General features: G+C 36.7%; 1 protein-coding gene across 30 annotated transcripts in view; it reads right to left on the bottom strand.

Annotated features, from left to right (window-relative positions):
• The window catches only part of Adgrl3 (adhesion G protein-coupled receptor L3), a 744,444-nt gene that overhangs the window by 123,463 nt on the left and 595,163 nt on the right, over positions 1-25,818 (bottom strand). For all 30 annotated transcript variants that reach the window (XM_028854109.2, XM_028894208.2, XM_028894402.2 and 27 more), the window contains 4 exons: positions 9,465-9,648; positions 8,504-8,626; positions 2,816-3,024; positions 1,880-2,056 (listed from right to left, as the gene is read on the bottom strand). In XM_028854109.2, coding sequence (XP_028709942.1) covers positions 1,880-2,056; positions 2,816-3,024; positions 8,504-8,626; positions 9,465-9,648 — 693 coding nt within the window. The remainder of the gene's footprint in view (positions 1-1,879; positions 2,057-2,815; positions 3,025-8,503; positions 8,627-9,464; positions 9,649-25,818) is intronic.

Below are 25,818 nucleotides of genomic sequence, written 5' to 3'. Positions count from 1 at the left end.
ATGTTGTATACATGGTGCAATAATCCTAGATTTTTCATACCATTTTCAAACATCGTATTTAACTTCTTTGTCATTGAAGTTATAATTGGGATATTCTTTACAACTTACCTTAAATTTCTTAATAGGAATCTTATAACTGACCACCTCGAATCTAGTAATTTTTTCTGAGTTTATATATTCAGTTTTACCATAGAACACTGCAAAAAACCTCATTCAAATCTCTTCCTTACTATCATGTAACTATTTGCCTCTGCTTCCTCTATGAAAAACTATATTCTTGAGGGCAGAATTTATCTTGTCCTTTAATATATTACATATCAACAAAACTGTCCTCGATTGAACAGTTAAACTGGTTAAAATATGAATTCTTTCAAATTGCATTCAACTTATAAAGTAATTTGCCCTAAATGTATCATCCATCAATTCTTAAAGTTGCATAGTAAGCAATATTATTTAAATAATAGAAAAATTTATAAAGGAACATTCAGTTACTGTCATGGCCAATTTAGGTTTTAAGTACTTATACTTTTAAAAATTCAATGTCTACTATAATGTGATATGCTATGAAAACAAAGGATTAAATGTTGACATAATGTACACTATGTTAACTATATAAAATTATATACTATATGGCTGGAGAAATGGCTCAGGGGTTAAGTGAATTTACAGCTCTTCCATACAACCAAGGTTCAATCCCAAGCACCTACATCCCAAATAAGAAGCATCTGTAACTCCAGTTCTAAAGGATCTTAAGGCTTCTTCTGGCCTCTGTGGGCACTAAACCCATGGTACACAGACATGCATATAAGCAAAAAACATATTACATAAAATAAAAGTAAACAAAACTCCAAAGCATTAAGAGAAAATATTTATACTATATAATGTGATTTATATGAGATTAACAACTTTTATATTGGGTAACTTACAGGTTTTATTATATTTAATACATAAAATATTTGAATAAAATTATAGGTTATAAACTAATTTTAAATATTCATTTAGTTTATGACTATAACTATATATTCTTTTCACTGGATATTTTATCAGAAAACTTCCCTATTTTTGTATTTTTTGGTCACATAAAAGTTACGTTTCCTCTCCCTGTAATTATTGACTATAATCCACAAGTAGACTCAATATTGGTCCTTGCCAACTTGTTTGAGAGAAGCAAGGCACCAGGATTCCTTGTCATTCCCAAAGTATCTTGCTTAAGAAAAGCAGAGATCTCCAACCTCTCCAACCAATTTGTTGACCTAGGACTTCTGGATACAGACTATGTTATAGTCCAACCATTGATAGTTCTATGTTAGATGACACCCTAAAGCCCACTCAGCCTTCTCGTCCATTGAAAACCCAAGCTCTCTTTCTCAATCATCTATATGTATGAAATCTGTCATTCCAGAAAGAAGCAGATGCAGCCAACTTAACTCATTTTCAACTGTGAAAACTGTCATCCACCGGAACTCTTCCTTAGATATTCCATTCCACTGTATTACAATATGCCAAACCCTCTGTTCCACGTGGTTCTATGTATCACACTAATTTGTTATTTTTCCAGGAATTGGTTTGACAATATTTAATCTATATATAGTTCTTTAGTCATTAATGCAGTCCCACATAGCCTGCTCATGAGGTTACAGTATAGCATTTATTTGTCTAGCTGAAAGCAAAGATGGTACACAGAGATTTATTGAACAAACTTCAATTTTATGTTTTATATTGACAATGGAAAAAGAAAGAAGCAGTGATTTGAATCATTCAAACGGATACGGCATGAATGCCAGAGTTCTTGGCTAGAATTACTGGGAAAAAAGAATTGGGGATATTTAGAATTAGCAGCCTGATTGCATGCTAGAACATGCTTTATGGCATATCTTACCTTAACTTCCACATGTGCCATCAATACTGCAAAATTCGTGAGGTGGTTACAGGAGCAAGTAGTATGTGTCTTGTTTGTTGTCAGGAGTCGACAGCCTTGTGTTGACCAATAACCTGTCATTGTGCGTTTGGAATAGCTCCAAAATGAACAGTTAGGGTTGAAATTTTCCTCTGACTGCTATGGTGAAAAAAGATCAATAAAGGCAATAACTATTTTACGACCGAGCAAATGAAGTAGGCATTTTCTTTACCCACAACACAGCCTCATGATATGTTGTAATCCTTACAGGGGTGTGTTCAGTATATTCATATTAAGTGGCCCTCATCAATCTGAAGTGAAATTGAATGCCTGGCATTTGTTCTGTCTGATTAGAAGTGAGATTACTATTTTTCAAAACTGTTGATACCAGAACGATGTTACTAGCAATGTTTTACAATTAGATTGGTTGTTAAATTTCAAAGCAAAGAAGCCAACCACTGCAAAAGCCTTCTAAAAGGGTGGTCTTTACAAATCTTTATAACATTTACAATTTCCAGATTTGTACATATACAAAAGTATATCTTCAGACACAGACACGACTGCTTTGTAATAGCATGTGAAATGTTGCTGTCCAGATTAATTTAGTGCATTGCAAGCTCTTTTAAGAACTGTGTGGCACGTATATAGAATATCTAATATTGTATTATGTATATTACATCTAGATGTAATAATGTTACTATGTAGAAAAATTAACATATCATTTAATATAAAGACCAGTTTTACTTACTTTTCTGACATTTTTATGAATATTTCTGAAAACAATCATGACTACATTCTTTAATGATATACTATATATCAGATAATAAAAATATTGAAATAAAATTAATACATTTGATATGCATTCTATAACAAATATAAATACTGTAGAAAATGTAACATGATATGTAATTTTCTTACCTTGATATGTTTAACAGTAAATACCACGGGATCAGCCAAATAAACTTTATTACTGAACTCCTTATTTATTGCTGCTGTAATAACAGGAGAATTGACGATAACAGAATGATTTGTGGACATGGCTTCTGTGCCCAGCTTCATACTGGCATTCTCCGTAGACAAATAAGGACCCAGGTTGTTGTATAGGACAAAGGCTACTCTAATCTCTCCTAAAATAAATGCAAATGTGAATTAGAAGATTGAAAAAAATGATTTGTTTGGATACTTTACTAGAGTCTGTCATTCTGATTAGGTGGTAGCCAAAACTGTATAATGAGCATTCACAGACATAAAGTCAAGCATGTATTTGCTTCATTGGTATGGGAGTACCAAGTTACTGATGAGAAAGTGGAAGCTGAATTCTGCTGAGAACATTAGATATCACTTCTTTAAACACTGAATCTCAAACTCTGTCTCACTGTACACTAGAAGCTGAATTCAAGTTTCTCATAGACCCAGCACCAGAATACAGAATTATAAACATCCTAGAACAAAATACAAGATAATCTCCTTATACTTTGAAGAAAATAAAATAATGCACGTAGCCTCAAAACACAATCCACAAAAGGGAAAACTGAACTTCATCAAAATTAAAATTGTGAACCTATTAAAATGTATCTTAAGAAGACAAATGCAAGCTAGAGACTAGGGAACAATAAGATTCATATACAGAACATGCATGCCAGTCAACAGTATGATGACAGAAGATATCTTAAACTCCCCAAAGATATTAATGGACTTTTTATGGAAGAATGTAACAAAACCATTTTATATATGAAAAGATGGCTGGAAACATTAGCAATTACGGAAACAGAAAGTTAAAGCTACATTTGTAATACCATTTTACACCCTGTGTGGATCCTAATGTTTATACAGCCTTAGATTCTTTCCCCTGCTGATGGGAATATAAAATATTTCAGTAACTTGGAAAGATTTTTGACATTTTTTATAAAACTACATACATATTGACCCTTCCTGGATAAGTGAGAACATTTTACCACAAAGAAAACAATTTGCATGAGGCTTTTTACAGAATTCTTATTGATCCAAGCCTGTATCTTGGTAGAAGAATAAATATTATATTAATTTAATAGAATACACTATGTGTCAATACAGCATAAAATATTAGTGAATGGCAAACCATGACTGAATTGTCAAAGTGATTTTTGGGATTACTAATCTAAACAGAAGAAAGCTCATATTGAGTGATTCTGGATATATGAAGGCTAAGAACAGAGTGATAGTAAGAACGTTTCATTAAGAGAGGAAAAGACAAGCAAGGAACAGGAAGAAACACCATGGATGTATAAATAGGAAACATTTAGTTTCCAGTTGGTTTTCTTTCTGCTTTATGTTTTAGAGGTAAATATAACTGTCAGATTTCTTAAACTAAACACTCATAGTGTGTATAATTTATTGTGTTTTAATTATATTGCAATGGGATTCTTTTTGTTTTGTTTTTCCAGACAGGGTCTCTCTGTGTAGCTTTGGCTGTCCTGGATCTCACTCTGTAGACCAGGCTGGCCTTGAACTCACAGAGATCCACCTGCCTCTGCCTCCTGAATGCTGGGATTAAAGGCGTGTGCCACCAACACCCAACTTGATTGTTTTTAAATAAGGACTTTGTCTCCTCAGTACTGGGATTAAATGTGTGTGCCACCATTACCCAGCTTGCTTTAGGATATATTTTGTTGGTTTGTTTTTTCAAGACAGGGTTTCTCTGTGTAGTTTTGGTGCCTGTCCTGGATCTCACTCTGCAGACGAGCCTTGAACTCACAAAGATCCACCCGCCTCTGCCTCCGGAATGCTGGGATTAAAGGCGTGTGCCACCAACACCTGACTGGATTGTTTTTAAATAAAGACTCTATTTTTTCTTTTCGCCCAGGAATTTAATAATCATTTTCTTTTCAGTTCACTATTTCTACAAAGTCGTAAAGCCCTTCCCCGCTTTGTGATTACGTTCCTAATTGCAGTAGTTTTTAAAGCTAACTACTTTTTTTGTTCTTTTGTCATGTTTTAATTTTTATCATTTCTTTTATGGCAAACATCAAACCCTGTCTCTTATTTCTACTCTAAGGTCCTAGTTTGCCAAGAAACCAATGCTACCCAGACTACTACAGTGACGAAGGAGATCAGAAACCAAAGTGTTTTTGAATCTCAATGTCAAGTAGAGACAGAGAGAAAACAGGGTCAAGTGAGAAGTGTGTGTGTGTGTGTGTGTGTGTGTGTGTGTGTTTGTGGTGAGGGGTTAAAGAAGTATGATCATGACTGTCTTGTACCTCAACTGTACTTATATGTTTATGAAATTCCCTACTCTTAAGAATTTAAACACACCAAATGTACACAGGCTTGGTTTTGCAACTAGCCATGCGAATCAGTTCCTTGAGCACTCCAGTCAGACACATCCAATCAGATGTAATGACCTCAGACTCATACAGGGGCCAGTGACCCCATGATGCAGAAAGTAGAGATGCCAGCAGCTGCAGCAGCAGGCTTCCTGCACTCAGAGACATCGCAGACATTTTATGCTATGGGGCAGGCTGCTATTTCATGGCATCCATTGTCTTTCAATAATTTAACAAAGAAATGTAATGACAACTTCATGAAGGAAGAGAGGATTCTTATCTCACCTATGTCTAAGATACCAAATCCAAATAATAGTTGCTCACTAAATACTTATCTGTTGTAATAGAGAAACAATTTTCCTTCTGGATTTATGATAAAATGCATGATGCTTGAAGGCTATACTTAGTGTTACTCAAGCGTTTTTTTTCTTCCTATTATTAGTGACTTTTGTTATAATGGGCTGATAGTCAGCTATTAAGTCATAACATTTCCACATAATGCTCAGTGGCATGTTGTCATTCCATCTTGTTTTATCAGTCCATGTAGTTTCACATAATTGTTTCAAATTATTCACTCCAAAGTGACTTAATGGGACTTAAGATGAAAATATTGCACATCAATGTAATCAATAAAATAATTAAGCCACCAGATCTGATTAATGTAGACATATTTATGACCTTTTTGGCCTGCTGTCAGAAAGTCTACGAAGTTATTCAATATCGTGTATCATGCCTTGTTTCCAGCACTATGGTTACCAGGGTGAATGACATTAGACATGGCCCCTGCTCTTTAGGAACTTATTGCCTGGAAAGAGTCACATAATAATCAGGCAGGAAGTGAAGACAAACAAACAAAGGGAAAAAAACTGCTAAGAAGCAGTATTGTCATAATTATGACTGAGGGGAGAGGGTTCAATAACAGTGGTCCACCTTAGAGAAGAGTCTCCATAAAGAACTAAGATGGACTTCTTTAGAATCAAATGATGGTGACTTGCACAACCATCATCACAGAAGCTTCTTCCCACAGCAGATGTGAAAAAATACCGAGACCCAAAGCTGGATAATATGCATGGAGTGAGAGACCCTGGAACATTGGGCAGCCCTAAATGAAATGTCTCCGTCAACTCTAATCCTCGGGGCTAAGGGAACGTCCACAGAGGAGGAAGTGGAAAGAGTTTAAGAGCCAGAGAGGATGGAGACACCAATAAAACAAGACCCTCTAAATCAACATGAGCAAAGCTCATATGAACTCAAGGAGATTGGGACAGCAAGCACAGGCCATGGACTGGTCTGCGCGACACAGGCTTCTAGAGAGGAAAGGAGGAGTGGGCAAATGACTGCATCCCTATACCAGAAGCTATCTCCAATTGATAACCATTTGCAAAGGAAATTTTAGTTTTCCCTGAGGGAGTCTCACTGGAGAAACAAACTACTCTAAAGTACAGTCTGCACACCCAGCAGTAAATAGCCAACAGAAAATGAACTCAACAGCATCGCTGAAGGTTCCTTGTCTCAAAATTTCACATCAGAAGTTTTTTGTCATTAATTTTATCTTAATTTTTACTTTTATTTATATGTTTTTCTCCTTTACCTTACAGGTCCTTTGTGTATGTGTGTGTATGCTTCCAGTTCAGGGTTTTTACTGGATTCCTGAGTATGTGAACGAGTAGCTCTCTGGGCCTTTTTAAGGCTTCTAGCCTTCTGTTTCCTTGGTCCTCTTTTTATGTGTCGGTTTTTGTTCTGTTTTATTATTATCCCTCAAAAGCCTGTTTTTTTTTAAATGAGTAACAGAAAGGGGGACAGATCTGGATTTGGGGGTTTGGGGAGGGGTAGAAGGAGGGGAGCCCTTCATCAGAGTTATGCAAGAGAAAAAGCTATTTTCAATAAAAGGGGTGGAGGAGTCAAATGATAGAGAGGCTCCCATGAACAGAAAACCCTGCGGAAGAACCAGCCGTGCTTTGTATGATGAAGAGAATCAAAACTACTCAGCATGGATCACAGGTCATGCTTAAGAAAAAAACGGGTGGGGGGGCAAATAAGACAAGATGCACAAGCTAGACCGCTGTAGACCTCCCTCAGTAATATGGTTTCACTCCAATTGTCACTGGAAGTGAACTGGTGAGACTTCCATTTGGGAAGGATCCTTTCTTGGTGGGAAATACTGTTGAGGAGAGCAAAAGTTGCAGCACCAATAGGAAGTGGATACAAGGGTCTGTTTCTGCTCTTTATTACTGCTGCCTCAAACATTTCCTTCGTCCAGTTGGCAGCACACTAATGATTTCTAAGTTTATTCATTAATGATTTATAATGCCTTGACAACATTATATTCTGATGATAGAAAATTGAAACCATTGATAATATTAAGGAGATCCTTTTTCAGAGCTATTTTCTCTATATGAAGCAGCAGTTTTGAACAGGTTACAACAACCTCAGGTCATCTCCATATCACTTAACAGGTTCAAGGGGTTTTCTGCCTTTGTGAAAAATCATTCCTTTAAGATTTGTGAAGCTAGCAATATGCTTCTTCCATGAGGTTACATATGTGTGTGTGAATTTGATTTAAAAGTTAATTAAAGTGACCTATATACCCTAGTCACATCCCCTCAAAGCCCTCCTTATAGTTGACTTTTCTGTGTGTTTTACAAAGGAAAAATACAGATACACTTATAAAAACTGAAAGAAAACACAAAATCTTGTACCTTTAAAAATTATAAGGAGCTGGGTGGCTGTGGCGCATGCCTTTAACCCTAGCACCCTAAACTGCACATAGAAACCCTGTTTCACAAAAAAAAAATTACAAGGAACATCCCCACCAAAATTTCCATTAGTTGCTGGGCAGTGATGGCACATGCCTTTAATCCCAGTACTCGGGAGGCAGAGGCAGGTGGATCTCAGTGAGTTCGAGGCCAACCTGATCTCCAAAGCAAGTTCCAGGAAAGGCACAAAGCTGCACAGAGAAACCCTGTCTCGAACAACAACAACAACAAAAATTCCATTAGTTAAATCTGTAAACTCAATGACAGTTACTTCTTGGGGGCTTAGGCTATTTGAATTTTGGGGTTCAGAATTTTCCTCATGTTCAAGTTTCTGACAACCAAGAAGTGATAGAATCTGACAGAGTTTTATACAATGTGCATCATTGTTATATTGATGGTCCAGTAGATAAGAGGAAGAAGAAAAGGGCAATAAAGATGAAGGAAGGTGTAAAGAACTCTTGTATGATGGATATAAAATTCCAAGCCACAACGCAATAGAATGAATAAAAGTTCAACAGCATGGAGCACAAAAACAAACTCCAACTTACCATTCCGGCCATTTTGCTTTAAAGTGTTTGCAGAAAGCTGGATAGTACTTCCATGGCCCATGTTTTCTGGAAATTTGAGATCTTCTAGGTTTCCTTCTGTGCTCAGCCTCGCAACTTCTAATTCTGTTCATAACACAGAGGTGTCAGTGTTTATGAGGAATCGGGCAAAGCTACAAGAATTTCCTTAACCACTAAACTGCTTCTATAGTCAGAATTTCAGAGTTCTTGGTCTACTTTTCATGTTAAAGTCATTCAATTTATAGGAAAGTATATGGTTAGTCCTTTTATTTTATTTACAAAATAAAATAAGCAAATGTGTTCAAAAATCATGTAAAGAAAACAAATGTACAATAATCAAGCCTAATACTTAAAAGTTTAATCCATCTTTATATTTTGTCTTTGCTTTTAAGTTAATTTTAATAATATTATCTATATTCCATGAATTATGTAAAACTCCTTTTGTACTCCAGAGATGTACTGTCACATCAGTATTGATCTATCTACAAACCCAATAAAATTTGAAACAACTTTATCAAATCTCCTGAAATAAAATTGTCAGCTACATCCTAAAACACAATAAAAACAGATTTACACTTATAGGAAGGATGATACAATTTCCAAACATTAGCATCATCACTCAAATGTCTTGTTTCTTATAGGACATAACTCAAGACAGGTAATCCTCACATTAACAGGTCAAAATAGTAAACAGTATAAAACCTAGATAAATACACGCCTATATAAAATTCACCTAATAAACCTCAGTGATGTGACCTCAAGGTAACACACCTAATATTGGAATGCCTTGTGTAGGTTAACAAAGCTATTTGGGAAATAGAATAACATATATACATCAAACGAAAGCACTGCTTATGACAGGGACCCCAGATATCTTTTTTTTTTTCCTCTTTCCCGCTACGCAAGTGACTCTAGACCTTCTGTCTTAACAAAGGTCACTTACGAATGTTGTCTGTATTTTCCCTGACAATGTCGGTCTTCAAAAGGTTATCGGCTAACACGAAAGCGCTCTCCTCCACAGTGTCAAGCAACATGGTGGCGGCCCGTAGCTGATCGCTTGTAGTCAGGTCTCTCCACGCATTCAAAGCTTGCGGCTGAAGGAGGTTGTTAACTGTCTCGACCATGGCCTATGAGGGGATGAACAGAATGGCAGAAGTCTCTAGTGAACCCGTATAGCTGTCAGAAATCCAGGTGTACATGTTGCCCAGCAAGCAAGGAGCAGCAGTGTGCATATGATCACTATTGTCCCAGCCTCCCCTGTGACATGCTACAGCAGAAGCATTCATTATTGTTCTATAAACCCCTCACTGAGACTTTGCAAGCCCGTAGTTGTCTTCTTTTGAAGGGCAGCAAATAGAGCCATGCTTCCTTCTTAGAATAACAGGAAAGGCTTCAGGAAGACTATTATCACATAATTAAAGTGATTTGGCTAGAACTAGGGGCACATAATATGAACCAACAAGTTTGCATCCTCTACAGAAAATGGTTTTGTTCTGCCCATCTCCATAAAACCTGATGCTGACCACAGAAGACACCGAAGAGATCATTACTGACAGGAGGTGACAGGGATTTGTGGCCTATATTTTGTGGACTCAGGGAATAAACACTTCTTTTCCCTTTTGCTTCTTTTCACCTCTTCCTCTAGCGCCAGACAGCTACAAAAATGTCAGACTGGGGAAAGTATCAAAGCTTTCATACTGTCAGGTCCTCTGAGTATGTTGTGTAGTGTGAAACCTTAACACTGTTTACCATTCACGAAGAGAGTAAACAGTTGGACATCACTACCTATGGCCCTGAGGTGTTCCTGTTCCCTTTATAAAGTCAGCAGTATGTACATCCACACATAGAGACAAGGCACCACATTTCTCATTGCTGCATCCAGAAGAATAATCTCTGTAGCTACCATTTATATATTCCCTGTGGTTTCTTTTATGTGGTAGGTTACAAAGAGAAAACAGTTCTCCCAGTAAAGTCTTGGATTTCATTCAAACAAAGAAAACAGCAAAATAGAAAAATACGGCACCTGCAGTTTGAAAGTGATCATCCCTGAACCCATTCATTATTAAGTATGCCTCCAATGCAGACGACACCATGAATAGAGAGTCAACTTAGGCATAGTCTTTAGGCACCACACAAGTGTTTTAAAACAGGATACACATTATGGACACATTGGCAAAGGGATTGGGTGGTGTTTTCATAGTAACCAAGTAACAACTGTTAAAAATTCAGCTTCATAATGAAACACCTTGGCTGCCAATTAACACAAGCTTCAAAAACTAATTTGCCTCTTGATAAAGTTATTTTTCTTGATATTTTCCAGGCTACCCCAACTTCTGGCCAAATCAAAATCATTAGATTTTTAAGTAAGATGGCCTCACAACTTCTGTAGTTTGCGTCATTAAACATTTCACACATTTCACAAACCACCTAAATGAATTTTTGTGAATTTAAAGACTGAATACAGTTATTTTGTGTGCTTAGTTCTGTCATTCTGGGTTTAAAGTATGAGCTGATAGTCACACAGGAGCATTTTCAGACCACAATATCATTAGCTGCATATCAGGAAGTCACTTATGGTAGTAATGCCAACAGGATATGCCAGAAAGCAGGCACCAGGAGATAAAACAAATGAAAAGTTTTAGGTATCTTCTGAAGCCAAATAGAGAATATAGACCTGCTGAGTGATAGGAGTGATAGGAACATTTATTGTAAGTTTAGATGATCCCAATGATCAGCAATGGTCTGAAAAATCCTGCAAGCAACTGAAATTATCCCTTGGCTTGAAAGTGGGCAGCCATTTTTATCTGTTTATGATCTTTTTTTAATTAATTAATTAATTTTTTTTAATGCCGAATGCCTTTTATTGAAGGAGGGAGGAGGTCTTAAATACAGGTTACAGCACAATGGGAGAACCTGGAGGGCAGAAGTTCACTACTGATGTTTTACAATCTTGCATCTAAGCTGCTAATGCCCAATACGCATGATACACAGACAAGGAACTTCCCTTAAGCATTCAGGAGGGTGGAACCCGGCAGGGAATTAGCATAGGTAGGATATCAAGGTCAGCAAGCAAGGCAACAGTTACCCAAAACGGGTGCCAGGACCCTGCTGGTCCCCCTTTTACTAAAAAATGAGCTTCTGACTTAGGTTGCATGGGGCGTCAGCAGGTCACCTTACCTGTGATGGAGATGCACAACTGAAGAAGGGATTAAGAAAATGTGGTACATATACACAATGGAGTACTACTCAGCAGAGAAAAACAATGACAGCATGAAATTTGCAGGCAAATGGATGGAACTAGAAAAAATCATCCTGAGTGAGGTAACCCAAACCCAGAAGGACAAACATGGCATGTACTCATTCATAAGTGGATTCTAGATATAAAGCAACAGACAATCAGACTGCAACCCACAGAACCATGGAGGAGATTTTATATATATATATATATATATATATATATATATATATATATATATATATATATATATAGCATGGGGGACCCTAGGATGACTGTGGCTTATAATAAGTTTTGATTTTACTCAATTACTGAGCAAGCCTCAATGTTTATGATCTTAATAATCATGAAACAATCTGAATTTGATTATTTTCATCTTATCTCAGTGGATGTCTGTTATATATACTACAGTATTTCTGTTCTCCCCTTTGTTGTTGTTAGTTACTTAATTAAGAATTGCTAAATGGTAAAAATGGAAAAATAAATGGAATGGTCATCTCTAACAATGCACTCCAACAATTTTCTAAATATGTTTCAAAATTGAGTGAGAAGCAAAGAGAGTGATAGATGAGTATAGAGAAAGAATCAGTAATCAAAATCTCCCAACAATAAAAGACCTAGGAACAGATGGCTTCACAAGTGAATTCAACCAGACATTTAAAGAATTAATATCAATTCTTCTCAAGCTGTTCCAAAAAGTTCAAGAGGAAGGAATGCTTCCAAATACATTTTATGAGTGAGCATTACTATTCTGATACAAAAGCCAGACACAAGCACCTCAGACAATAAAACTACCAGTCATATCCCTGATGAATGTGGATGCATAATTCTTCAACAAAAGGCCAGCAAGCCAAACTCAATAGCACATTAAAAGAACCATATATTATGACCAAATGTAATTTATTTCTGAGATGAAAAGATAGTTCAACACATAAAATAAATTGATGTGATGTACTCCCTTAGCAGAATAGAGGATAATGTCACCTGATTATCTCAATAGATGAAGGGAAAAGCATTTAACACAATTCAGCACTTTTCATGATTAAAAGCCACCGACAACCCAAAAATAGAAAGAAATTACCTCAACATAATAAAGACCATATATGAAAAGCCCTCCACTAACATTACACATAACACTATAAATTTGGAATATTGTTTTTTAAGATCAAACCTGAAGATAGCCACCATAGACTATTCTACTCAACATTAATTATTTAAGACCGTAGCCAGAGCAATTACACAAGAACAGGAAAATAAATACTATCTAAATTTGAAAAAAAATCAACAATAACAACATACAATCTGTCAGAAACAATCTCAAGAGTCTGTGTACAGAACTGCTTTATGTAAAAACTAGGTCTTTTGATTAATACTAATTACTGCTCAATGATCTTTGTTTTTACAACCAAAGAGCTGTAAGATGAAATATTTTCATTAAAAAAATCTGAATACATTTCAGCAATCTTATCTTCTCAAACATGGTGTTGTCTTTAGAGAAACATTCAATAAATTTTAAGCAACATAAATAACTTTCAAATTTTCTAAAGAAGAACAAAGTAAAAATATTCTTAATGAGTTACTAAAAAAAAACTTTAAGAATTACTTAGTTTGCCTTAAAAACATCTGTTTATGTGCCTGTCAAAAGTTAGGTATGGATGGAGGAAGGGCTTATCTGGCCCTAGCCTCACTGATGAAGGTTTGGGAAGAGGATTATTCAAGGAGAGGTAAGTCATTGCTTTCATTTGTCTACCCAAAGGCTCTAATAGACTGTTCCAATCCAATGGCCACACAGATGGCCCTGGTTATTAAACTTCTGTGCTTCATACAACAAACCCAAAAGTCATGAATTTTCAAACGGGAACGTTAGGGATGAGGTAAGGTAGATAGAGATGAGAAGAAAATAGTAAGGGTTAGAGAAGAAGGTAAGTAAGATATATCAAGATGCGTGTGTGTGTATGTGTGTGAAATTGTCAAAATTAAAAAAATGAATAAATAAACCTATGATTGTAAGGAAGTATTAGCACAAAGACTGATAGAGTCTCCTTGCAGCTTACATCAGAGTAGGAAGCTTGGAACCATATGGCTAACACTGGACAAAGGAAGTAACTTCTTGAACCTTACATGCAAATTAGAGATAATTATAGCTTGATCTTACATTTACTTTCATTTGATACCATCCTGCAATGAGGGGGAAATGAGTCTCCACTGAGTAAGTGCAATCAAGACTGACCCTTCATTTGCTGTAACAGCCACAGCACAATGCCATCTGGAAGGAATAAGTCTTGTGCAATGCAGCAATCATTTAACCTCTTACATGACTTAACTCCTAGGCGGCCTATGACTTGATGCCTTCAGGAACAAGAGAGTAGAACTTGGAGGAATAAGAGCACAGAGGCACGAGCATGCTGACTCCTTTCCTGCTGGTGGAACAGCACAATGAGATTCATTGGTTTTCAACTTCATACGGGTTAAATTCTCTAAGAGTTGATGAACTACTTGTTGCCACCTATCCAGGGTCAATTAAATAGCCACAATTCTGTCCTAATAGAAGAATAGAGATATTTAATTTTCCAAAAATATTTATAATTTTATCATAAATGATAATGTCTAATCACGGGATGATATTTGATTTCTACTTCTAGGTTTCCATAGGATTAAGCTTATATGTACTTTAAACACAAACTGAATGATAAATATACACTCACTTTCTTTAAATGGAAGGCAGATTATTGGACTTCAAAGAGCAAAATTAGTACTCAATGTTTTTTCTTTATATTTTTCTGATGTAAAAATGTATATTCTAAATTAGAAGAAAGTAAGGTTTGTCCTGACTTTATCTTATAGAACCTTCTATTTTCACCATTTTATAGGACTTTGTATTTACTATATCTTTTTATAAATACTTTAACTGAATAGGAGATGATCACTAGAAAATTTCATTCTATTCTCCCACTAAATTTCACGGGACCAAAGGATAAACAATATTTTCTATCAAATTAATAAAATAGAACTATTCATAAAGGTAAGACTCATTATATTTAAGTTTGGAAGAATACTGTGGTAAGTATCCCCTTTCACATTATATAGTTGTTTGACTAGACTTTATTGACATTTGACCATTTCTACAAAATCAAGTATATATAAAACAATTCACATGTCATTTAGAGATATGAGTATTAAGGACGGGTTGTTTCTGGGCATTTGCTAACATTACGCAACATATTCTGAACTCATTTAATTTAGCTCTTAGACATATTCATTTGACTGTTTTTAATCATGGCACATAATTGTGGTACACTGTTAGGAGCACATTATTATTCTACTTTCTATATTTAAATTGGAAGCTTTATTTATTTGTTAGCACTACTGTGAAAGACATTGGCAGGGATACAGCTATATATTTTTGCAGTGGCAACTTCTACGATAATTCCAAGAGGATCTGCTTGTGAAACAACCTAAAATTTCTTAGCCATCCCCAAAGGAAATCAATGGCGAAAAACTCATCAGTGGCATGTATCACCCAGGTGAGCAGTAATTCCCAGGCTACTAGGTAAGCAGAACCAGATGAACTCATTTGCCCTTCTTCCTACACTTCCAAGCCATATAAAACAAACAACTTTAGAGAAGAACTTACGAAAAGATGAATAAGTTTACCACCCTTAAAATTTTCAAATACAAGCTTTTTAAGCATGAGACCCACCAGTTACTAGCTCAGGTTTCATTTATTAAAAGGTATTCTGTTATCAGAGAAAGGGGGTGGAAATCTTCCACAAGTGAACCTGTTCCATTTTCTTTGTATCATGTATCACTCTCTAAAAGTACCTCATATATTCATTTACTTATATGGCTGTTTTGTTCCTCCTACTGGAGAGAAAGGAATCTTTACAAGGATTGCTCTAGGCATCATTTATAATGGCCCCAAACAAGGTTCAGTGATTGCTTTCTGAGTGCATGGCATGGAGTAAAAATTCACACTTTAGCCAATGTTTCTATTCATACCTGTGTGGGCTAAATCTCTGAGGGCATTGGTTTTCTGAGGCTAAGAACAAAGCAGTATACAAAGGGCAACACATACTAATAGATATATTTCATGACTTCTTATTCCAGATAGTCAGCAACACAATGGGATGTCTCCCCCTGTTTGGGTTACTATAATAGGGCATCCTAGACCAGGTTGTTTATGAATTACTAATTTATCATTCATAGTTCCTGTAGTTGGGCAGTGCAAGATCAAAGCACCAGGAGACTTGGTGTCGAGGGAGGACCCTGTAGATCCTAACATGGTGGATGAGAGAAACACACTATGTTTCCTTAGGACACCGCCGCCACCATTCATGAAGGTTTGTTACTCTTGACTGACTGACTCATTTTCTAGATGCTCCACTTCTGGTCCCCACTACAATAGGCACCGAATTCCAACATATGAATTAGGAGATTAAGATTACAGCAGACTCCCATTTAGAGCTTGTTCATGTTTAACACGGTTATTTGTGTATTTATCTGCCTTTCTCACGAGAGTATGTCCTTTAGGAGAGATATGATTTCTCAGAATATATTTTGGGTCATTAGTAGCCACTGGAAAAACATAACTAGCTTTTATTATGAAATAATTAATGACAATAAGAAATAATGAGAAAATTCAAAGCATCCTTATTCATGTTTATAGCTTTTTGATATGTTTCCCAAAATGTCTTCTCAAAGAATAAAGGGGCCTATCCCCACGGTATTGAAGGAGACCATAATGAGTTAGAAAAAAAGAGACTGCTGGAATTCAGGAAAAAACAAAACAAACAAACAAAAAAGACACCTGCACTACAGATTCCCATAGATGGAAACTATCATGGATAACAACACAATTACTTTCTTTGAACATTCTTTCGTTTTCATCTTTAATATAAAATTCATCATTCAAGAATAAAAAGAAAAACAAAAGTTTAAAAATCATTATAGAATAAGGCACATTATGCTCTAATCTGGATTAAAATAAAAATTTTAAAGATAAAATCCAGAGTAAATGGGACAGTAAGTCATAGATTTCTGTTGGAAAGGTTTAAAAAAAAAAACAAAAAACATATGGGCTAGAGAGATGGCTCAGAGGTTAAGAGCCCGGCTGCTTTTCCAGAGGTCCTGAGTTCAATTCCCAGCAACCACATGGTGGCTCATAACCGTCTGTAATGAGATCTGGCGCCCTCTTCTGTACACATAATAAATGAATAAACCTTAAAAAAAAAAAAAACACATAATGCATTGCTTTTGAATGGGGATTAAAAATTGTGTGTGTGTGTGTGTGTGTGTGTGTGTGTGTGTGTGTGTGTGTGTGTTTTAATGCCGAAAGGACTTGTGTACCTAAAAGACAAAATAAGGAAGATGATGATGTGACAGAGCAACAGTATTGAGCTGATCTGAAATTCAAGAACAAGTATTCTAAATGATACACAAATTTAAACTAAGAAATTGCTGATCCACTTTTAATAACTGACTAGCAATCAAAGTAATATTTCACTCCTATGGCAGCAGTATTTAAGAGAACTGGCTGCTCTTACAGAGGACCTGGATTCAATTCCCAGAATCCAAAGGGATGCTCACAACCATCCTATATTCCATTTCCAGGGAATCCAATGCCTTCTTCTGGCCTCTGAAGGCATCAAGCTCTTGCAGTGCATATGCAGAAAACACCCATATACATAAAATACTTAAATTAATAAGAAAAATATTTCATTCCTTACTTTAAAATCTGTTCTGTAGTTCTTCCTGAATGCAGAACCTTTATCATATATACCATAATTATGCTCAATAATAATGCTCTGTTCTTCATAATATTTACATTCATGTTTAAACATTTCTCCTGCCTAAATCTCATAATATTTGGGGGAAGAGAAATAAAGCTTCAGGACTTCTGTGTGTGATCTCATCCCATGCATTTATTTGTTTAACATATATAACAGCATTGTAATATCAGATCCTAAAAACAATATTATCTCACCCAAAAGCTATCTCACTTAATGACATCAAGCACATTGATGACATCATGGTCATTTCAATTTGTTATAGTATACTTTTGGATGTTTGTTCAAGGACAAAAATATTGAATGACAGTTCTAAAACTATATCCATAACACTGATGATCTAGAACATTGTATATGTTCATTCATATATAGATATAAATATGCTTTATAATTTTAAAAATTAAAGGCAAATTTCCCTAGTTTTTTTTTTTTTGGTTTTTACTTTTTGACATAAAGTTTATCAGCTGAGAATAAAATAAGGCAAAAGTTTAAAATCGTTACTGAATAGGGCACATTGTGATTCAATCTGGATTTAGATATTGATTCAAATCAAAATTTTAAAGGTCAAATGTTCACAAAGTCTTCAAAACAGTTTATAACTTGCAGGTTTTTTATTAGAAGTCAAGTTGAGTGACTGATATTTACACATGTGATCAATAAACCAAAGGTTCATTTTATAACCACTGTCATTTAATATTATTAAGCGTATAAAAATGACTAATCCCTGAACTCCCTTTTATATTACAGTGAAGTATTGGCATTTTCAAGTCTTAATTAAAATTAGATTGTATAACACAACTGACCTTAATATAGTAATAAGAACCTTTAACAGAACATGAAACTAGAATTCTGTAGAATAGACTGCTTATGAGAGCTCTTGTTGGATTAAAAAAAAAAAGTATTGTTTGTAACAAACTATTTGATTGCATTGCTTTAAAAATGTAGTTTAATTTAGGGTGAAATGATTGAGTGCTGTCAAGGCAATCTGTGTTACATCACAGAAATTAAATACAGCTATGGACTTGACTCTCACTTGTTGCAGACTCAAATTCATTCAACAATATTAATTGAGCACCTTCAATGTGGCAGTCAATTAGAATGCAGCAAAAATGACAGCTGTTCTCCCTTCCCTCCATGAGATAATACAGGGAGGGCAGACAATTAAACAAGTAATTAAAATCCAACATGACGTGCACTGTAACAATAGGAACAGGTATAGAGACTATCACAGAAGCCCCATGAAGTCAGACATTTTCAAACTGAGGTTCAACACTAGCAAAAGAGGTGAGGCATGCAGCATGTCCCTTTTAGCACAGAGATAAGAACAGCATATTGAAGGAAATGAAAACAATTCTTCAAAACAGAACAAAAAAGCACAAAGATTCCACTGGCAATAACGATGTGTAAAGTCTAGATTTTAGGAGCCTTTGCAAGCAGTGTCAAGATGTTGGCAATTCTTCCTACAGGCAACAAGTAGTCACTAAAAAAACACTTTAAAGTCAGGAAGTTGCATGCATCATTGTCGTTCAGTCCCCAACACAAATGCATCCAACTTTACATTCCTCAAGAATCCACAAAGGTACAAATTATTAATATCATCATATTACAGAGAAAATTGAGACCTAGAGAAGTCACTTGCTAAAAGCTAATTAGCAAACAACATGGGGTAGTATTGGGGTTCAAAGCCATGCATTCTTTTTCTGGGATGAAGAAAGACGGAGATTTCAAAGACACCTAAATGATTTGTAGATTAATTAAAGCCAGTCAGTAAGGGAAAGAAAGAAGCATGATGCATGGGATCTGTGGTAGGCACCAAAGAGACACTAGATAACAGTGAGAAAGGAAAAAAAAAAAAAGGGTTGTGGTTTTATTCTTGAAGAATAGTGTGTATAACTGTGCTTGTATATTAAGAAATTGTGAGGAACCTGATAAATACAGATTTGCCTATTTTGATGTGATTATAAAGTACTTCAATGACACCAGTTAGAAAGATCTAAATAAGTCTGAATGTTGCACAAGAGTTCTGTTCTGTAGATTTGGCATCACAAATTGAAGTCACTGCACTATCTAACAGTATCCAGAATAACTGAATACATAAGGAAGTACTGATGTCGCAGAACCATTAGCAATAGATGGAAATTTGGGAAAGTGCAGTCAATAGTTTCTCATTAAAAAAGCCTATGGTAAGAAGTCAAAGAGCAGAGTGTAGCAGGCATTCATATGCCATTTTTGCTAAAAGGCATTGACTCCTTTCTTGAGTCTCCAACTTTAACAAAAGCAGGACCAAAGCTTGGCAGCTTGCCCACACTTTCCATCTCTCTTCTTTGAGTCAGACTCCTGCTTGCCACTGTATAAGAACGTTAATCACGCGAGGAGTGTCTGCCTACCTATGCTAAGTCAGCTTCCTCCAAATCTGACAGCACAAAAACAAGGTGACTGTCCTAAACCTATAATTACCTTGGATATCAGGGAGAAGAAAGCCTCATAGGATACCCGTCCTCCCCTGCAGAAGAGAGCAATTACGCATGAGTGCAAAGCTGTACCCACCGCCCCAGAACAAAAGGGGTAGAAAACAAACTGGTTTTTTCCAGTGATGATGGTGGTTTAAAAAATAATGTATTGGGCCACTTTGCAGGAACTAAGCCAGGACAGGGGCAAGTTGGATCACACCTTGACAAGAATCGCTTAATTTGCTTATTTTGTGCCCTTGTTCCCAATCCTTCCACTATTCAAACCCAAGACTCATGCCAGCACCTATTGGATGAATTCAAGATTGCTGGGTCCCCTTTCTGTGTTCCTTTTCCCAACATGTTGCTTAACTCCACTTTTCTGCTTTACATCACTATGCATCTATAACCTCCATGGTGGAATACATCGTTAAATATAAGTTGTTGGGACTGCCAGAGCTACTCTAAAACTCAGGCTACAGATGGGTTCCATCAATTTCAACATTAAGGACCAATATGTATCTCTCTGCTAGTGGTTGCTCAAAGTTCAAAGGTCATCCTTGGCTACATGGTGAGTTCAAGCCCAGTCTGGTCTACATAAAACACCTGTCTTAAAACAAAGCAAAAAGCCCCAGCATCAACAGAATAAACAACTGGAATAAAAGTCTTCAAGTGGAAGCACCGAGTCATGCCCCTGAGACTTTCACTAAAGTGTTTAGAGTGCGATGTGGACAGTGGGTATTGAGACAGAACTCAGTAACTGAGACAGTGGAGACTGCACATAAAAATGAAGGTGGAGAATTCAGTTATGCTATAGAAGGCTTGTGCTGTCTACTGCAAAGAAAGAAACATGCTGAAAAGTTAAAAGGAACAGGAATTCTAGATTTTAAAAGAATAGTCTGTCCAGGGGATAACATCTGTGATCACAAGCATCCAGATCATACTTTGCTCAGCCTTGATGCAGGGGTGGGGCTTGGACCTGCCTCAACTGAATGTACCAGGCTTTGCTGAATCCCTATGGGAGGCTTTGTCTTTCCAGAGGAGGGAATAGGGGGTGGGTTATAGAGGGAAGGCTGGGGGGAGAGTTGGAGTAGGAAAGAGAGGGTGAGCTGCGGTTGGTATGTAAAATGAATAAAAAAAATTCTTAATTAAAAAAAAGATCATACCAATCTAAATTAATGAGGTCACCATGGGAACAATTCAAAGGAAAGGCAACTAAGTATTATGCTGGGGAGTACTCCAACTCCAAAAGCTTGGAGAGAAAAGGAGAAATTCTTGAAGAAAAGCAAAAAGAAGTGTTAATTTGTCAGAAGAAAATCAAGTGAGGTGTTCTTATGGGAGTATGTCAGGGAGAAAAGTCAAGAGTGCCCGATTTTTCTGATTGGTCAGGTATGATTGAAATACATATTGTGTATATATACACATATGCATAAACACACACACTCATGTACACATATCCTAACAAAAATTTTGAAAAAGAGAGATCATGAATTTGAAAGATAGCAGGGGGATAGTATATGGGAAGATTTGGAGGGTGGAAAGGGATGGGAGAATAATGTGATTACACTATAATCTCAAAGAACAACAACAACAACAAAAAAAAACATTTAAAAGACAGACACAGATTGATCATTGGTCATTGGTTTAGCACATTATGTCACTAATGACCTTGAGAAACCATCACTGACTTAATAATGACCTTGAGAAGGGCCCATTCTAAAGTACTAAGGGCAGAAGCCTGGTGAAGCAGATTTGAGAGAGAACGAGAGAAAGGGGACCAGTGGTAGTAAGTGTTCACAGGGGCAGTGTTTCTGCTGCAGTGAAAGGTAACTGGAAATATGAGCCTGTGGTTTCCATTAAAGAGCAAAAAAATTAGAGATCTGAGAGAAGTTAAGTGGAATTTAAATGCCTAGAGATACAGAAGTGAAAGTAGCACTGCTCCTTTCCAAGAGACTCAATGTCAGAAGAGCTAAGTGATCTTAAAAAATACTTGACAAATGCTGCCACAGGGGGGAAAAAACCCCAAGTGTTATATAAACTCATATAAGAGGGTATTTATACTAAGTGGGACAAAGAATGCTACCTTAAAGTAATTGGCATATTGAGTGGGTGTTGACAGATAACACAAAGCTATTCAAACAAAAGAAGGACAAAAGAGAGAAAAAATAGAATTAATTCAAGAAAAGGGTATTGTGACAATAAAGGCTTGGAGACCTGAACTGCAATCGTTGGATGATTTTGGAATTAGACACTCCAAAGATGCAGGTGGGGCCAGTTAAAAGTATGGGTAATTGGCAAGAGAAGTCAGACACAAGAACACTATAATGCAGAAGCAAAACTATTTTGTAAATGCCAAATGAGATCAATGGATTGACAGTCTTTAAGTAGGGTCAAGATCAGATATGCACTTTCAACCATCACCCAGTTCATGGTGGGACTTTTGTGGTGAGACTTCATGTCCATCTCCCCTCTCTATGCTTGGATTTTACCTGGCTTGACCTTACATGCATCTTGTGAATACTTTGAGCAGTGAGTTTATATATGCAACGGCCTTGCTGGGTCTGGAAAACCTGGTTTTCTTGTAGTTATCCACCACTTGTAATTCCTTCTATCTTTCTGCTTCCTTTTCATAAATTATATCTGAGCCTTGGGGTGTGTGAAGCTGTTGGAATTTGACAACAGCTGGAAGAGGAAGAGTCAGTTTTCCTGAAGGCTATGGCTGCTGGTAGGTTGACTAGGTTCAAGTGGCGGGCCACACATCTGAGAGTATGTAGGCTTCATTGACTGGGCTTGATGGGCAGAGAGGAGACGAAGTTGGGTGGGTAGCGAAGGGTGTGTGTGAGGATCTGGGAGGAGTTGGGGGAGGGGTGAATATGATTAAAACACATTGTGAAAAATTCTCAAACAACATAATAAAAATAAGAAAAAAATGACTCAGTAGTAGAGCAAATGGAGTGATGGAAGAATTCAGACAAGTGTAAAGCAATTGGCTGACATGTTTGGAAAAGTCAGCCTAACAGTGCTAGCTGAAGCTGTCAGAATGCATATCAGTGGAAAATAAAATTTACACCCAAATTCACACTATAAAAGCACAGTATGGTGTTCGTGGCTAACATTTTTTAAGGGTGTTCAAGTGTAAATGCTTTACACACTCTTCCTCTTATTGTATGATCCTTCAACCAGTTACTATGTATGACTATGTTGGGCTTTGTAGTCCCAGAACTTCCCAACAGCCCTCACTTGGCTACCTTTACGTTCAGTGGCTTAGAATGCTTTCTCCAGCTGGGCACCTGCTGTATTTCATTTATCACATCAGGACCAAGGTTCATTGTGACCATAGTAGAATATCTTCTTAACTCCACCTATGCTAAGCAACCGTCCTTTCAATGTCATGACTCTATCTTACTTCTCTGAGCAATATTTCTGTCATCAGAGTGCTGCTTTGATTTGGTGATAGCACTAGTTTCCAAACTCCACCTGTTGAACTAGGATCCACACTCTACCAGAGTAGAATTCCTGCCTTCTCTTTTGAATCATGGCCTAGAACAGTGCGTGGATGCAAAAGGTCTAACAGTTGTCTGATTGAGTGAATGAACAAAGAAACCCGGGCTTTTCTCAAATTAAATGTCTATTATTTTTATTTTACTTTTTTAAAGTAGCATGTGCTTCTGCATTTAAGGACTGCTAGTAGGACCTTTGCAGCTGAATGGTGGAAGGCCATGTTGACAATGAGGAAAAACCATGGAACACCTTGAAGGCTGATCTCAAGGAATGGCCATGAGAATCTGTATCACCTGCTCTGAAGTGAGTACGAGAAGAGACTCTGGTTTGTTTAAGTTGCCATCACTGTGTCTGTTACTGTCTGTACAAAATTTATCGATTAGATGAGGTAAATTATAAAAATGATAACTCTGCTAGGAAGAGTTCTAAAGAATCATTTGTTTGGTTCCAAGCCATCAGGCAGCTACTTTATTGCAAATCATGCTTTAAAACCTCCCTTTCTGTTCCGACCTGTCGCAGAATACTTAATGACAGTTTCTAAAAGCAGGATCTCCCATCTGTAATGCAGCCTTTATAACTTTTTCTTTCTGGTTAGCTACGCAACCATAAAGCTACTAAAGAAATCACAACGTAAACGGATATGCTTTGCACACAAATAGCATCTCTTTATATCGTGTGCATTTAAATTTTTCCCAAAGGTAAATAAATATATGTTCAGAGAGCAATGTAGCATGGAATGGACTTTAAATAAAGAGATTGACCATTAAATAACAGCTCACAAACTGAGTGAAGAGAACACAAGTTGGTGAAGGGAGAAGAGAAATATTTTTTGCTTTGTTTTTGATACAAACATTCTGTTTAGAAACAGAATGTTGCTTCCCCAAGTCTTCATTAGAATGACTCTCTGGAACATTTATGAGCCATGTCTACACAAACAGCAGCTGGAATGAATGTGTGCATATTTATAGGAACTATGAAGAATGGAAGAGGCAGGAATGACTTCTCATAAGGTAACCATCTTGGCTAGCTCACAGAGCCCACTAAGGCAGTTTTCAGAGATTTCCTGAACAACTTTCTGTGTCAATAAAGGATCTCTATCATCGCCTGTTGTTGTCCTTTGTAGGTCTTTTAGATGTATGAATTGACCTGTTCAAACTCATAAATAACACCCGTAGGAAGTACTGTACTCCCATTATACATCATTTCACTGTCTTTTGATTTGACAATTGCATTGGAGCATCAGTTAATGACTCAACTTACGGGAAGGGATTCTAATAACTATCCTTCATGTAGAGAGAAGGACTCTGGTTTTATAGATGGAAGTGACTTCCTTTAATCTCAACAGTCTCTTAACAATAGGTTTAGGTCAGCAGAAACATGCGGGGTACAGATTTGTATTTATTCTCTTACTGACACACACCAAGCGCAGATTTATCAAGCTGTGAAATATATTAAGTTCACAAGGCTTTAACAAAGGGTTACCAAATCACAAGAACCTGCTGTGATTCAAACTACTTTCAGATGTCCTTTTAATTATATTAAATGAAAGTTTGGGTTGGTTTTGATGCTTATGGGCAAACAAGGAAATCTATTGAAAGAACCGCTAAAAGTACTCCCTGTTGCTGTGGCTAATATGCTACGTTGTATGCACACCGCTAGCCAATTTATTCTAGACACTTTAACAAGGATATCCAGTCTGACAGGGTGCACAGGATAGTATCACAAGGAAAGCACAAATCATTAGAGGACTAAGAAAGTTGTTTGACATGCACCACAGAGCTCTCTGTCACACAGCCAATTAAGTGACCAAACAAGGAACTTGAAAATACTCATTAATTTCTTCCTAGCAATATAAATGGAACATAGACTCCTTCTTGTCTCATGCACTGAAGGCACCCAAGTAAAACTGGCATAATTCAATTTGCGCTTTGTCAAAGGTGCAAGGAGCAACTTCGGTTCACGGGAAGTCTGCATCAGTGACACAAAAATGAACAGAATGGGCAAAATGTCTTTAGGTATTTTACTAAAGTACAGATTTCTGGACTTTGTGGGGGGTTGCTTTACCTCCATCAGGAACTGGTAGTACTTTTAGGCTTAAAAGTTGGGATCATCATTTCAGAGCTGGTTCAGCATCACTGAGTATCATTTCTTCTTCCTTGGGATGTGACTGGAGAGTTGGCACAGCACCTAATAGAGCACACCCCTCTTACAGAAGACTCAAGCTCTGTTCCCGGTACTGATGTCAAGGGATACACCATCACCTGTAACTCTAGTTTCAGGGACATTTATTGCCACCAGCAACCAAGGGGATCCGCACTTATATATGCA

This window comes from Peromyscus leucopus, chromosome 10, assembly GCF_004664715.2.
Source record: "Peromyscus leucopus breed LL Stock chromosome 10, UCI_PerLeu_2.1, whole genome shotgun sequence".
In the NCBI taxonomy this organism is placed as follows: Eukaryota; Metazoa; Chordata; class Mammalia; order Rodentia; family Cricetidae; genus Peromyscus; species Peromyscus leucopus.
This window is presented reverse-complemented; position numbering and strand designations above follow the sequence as displayed.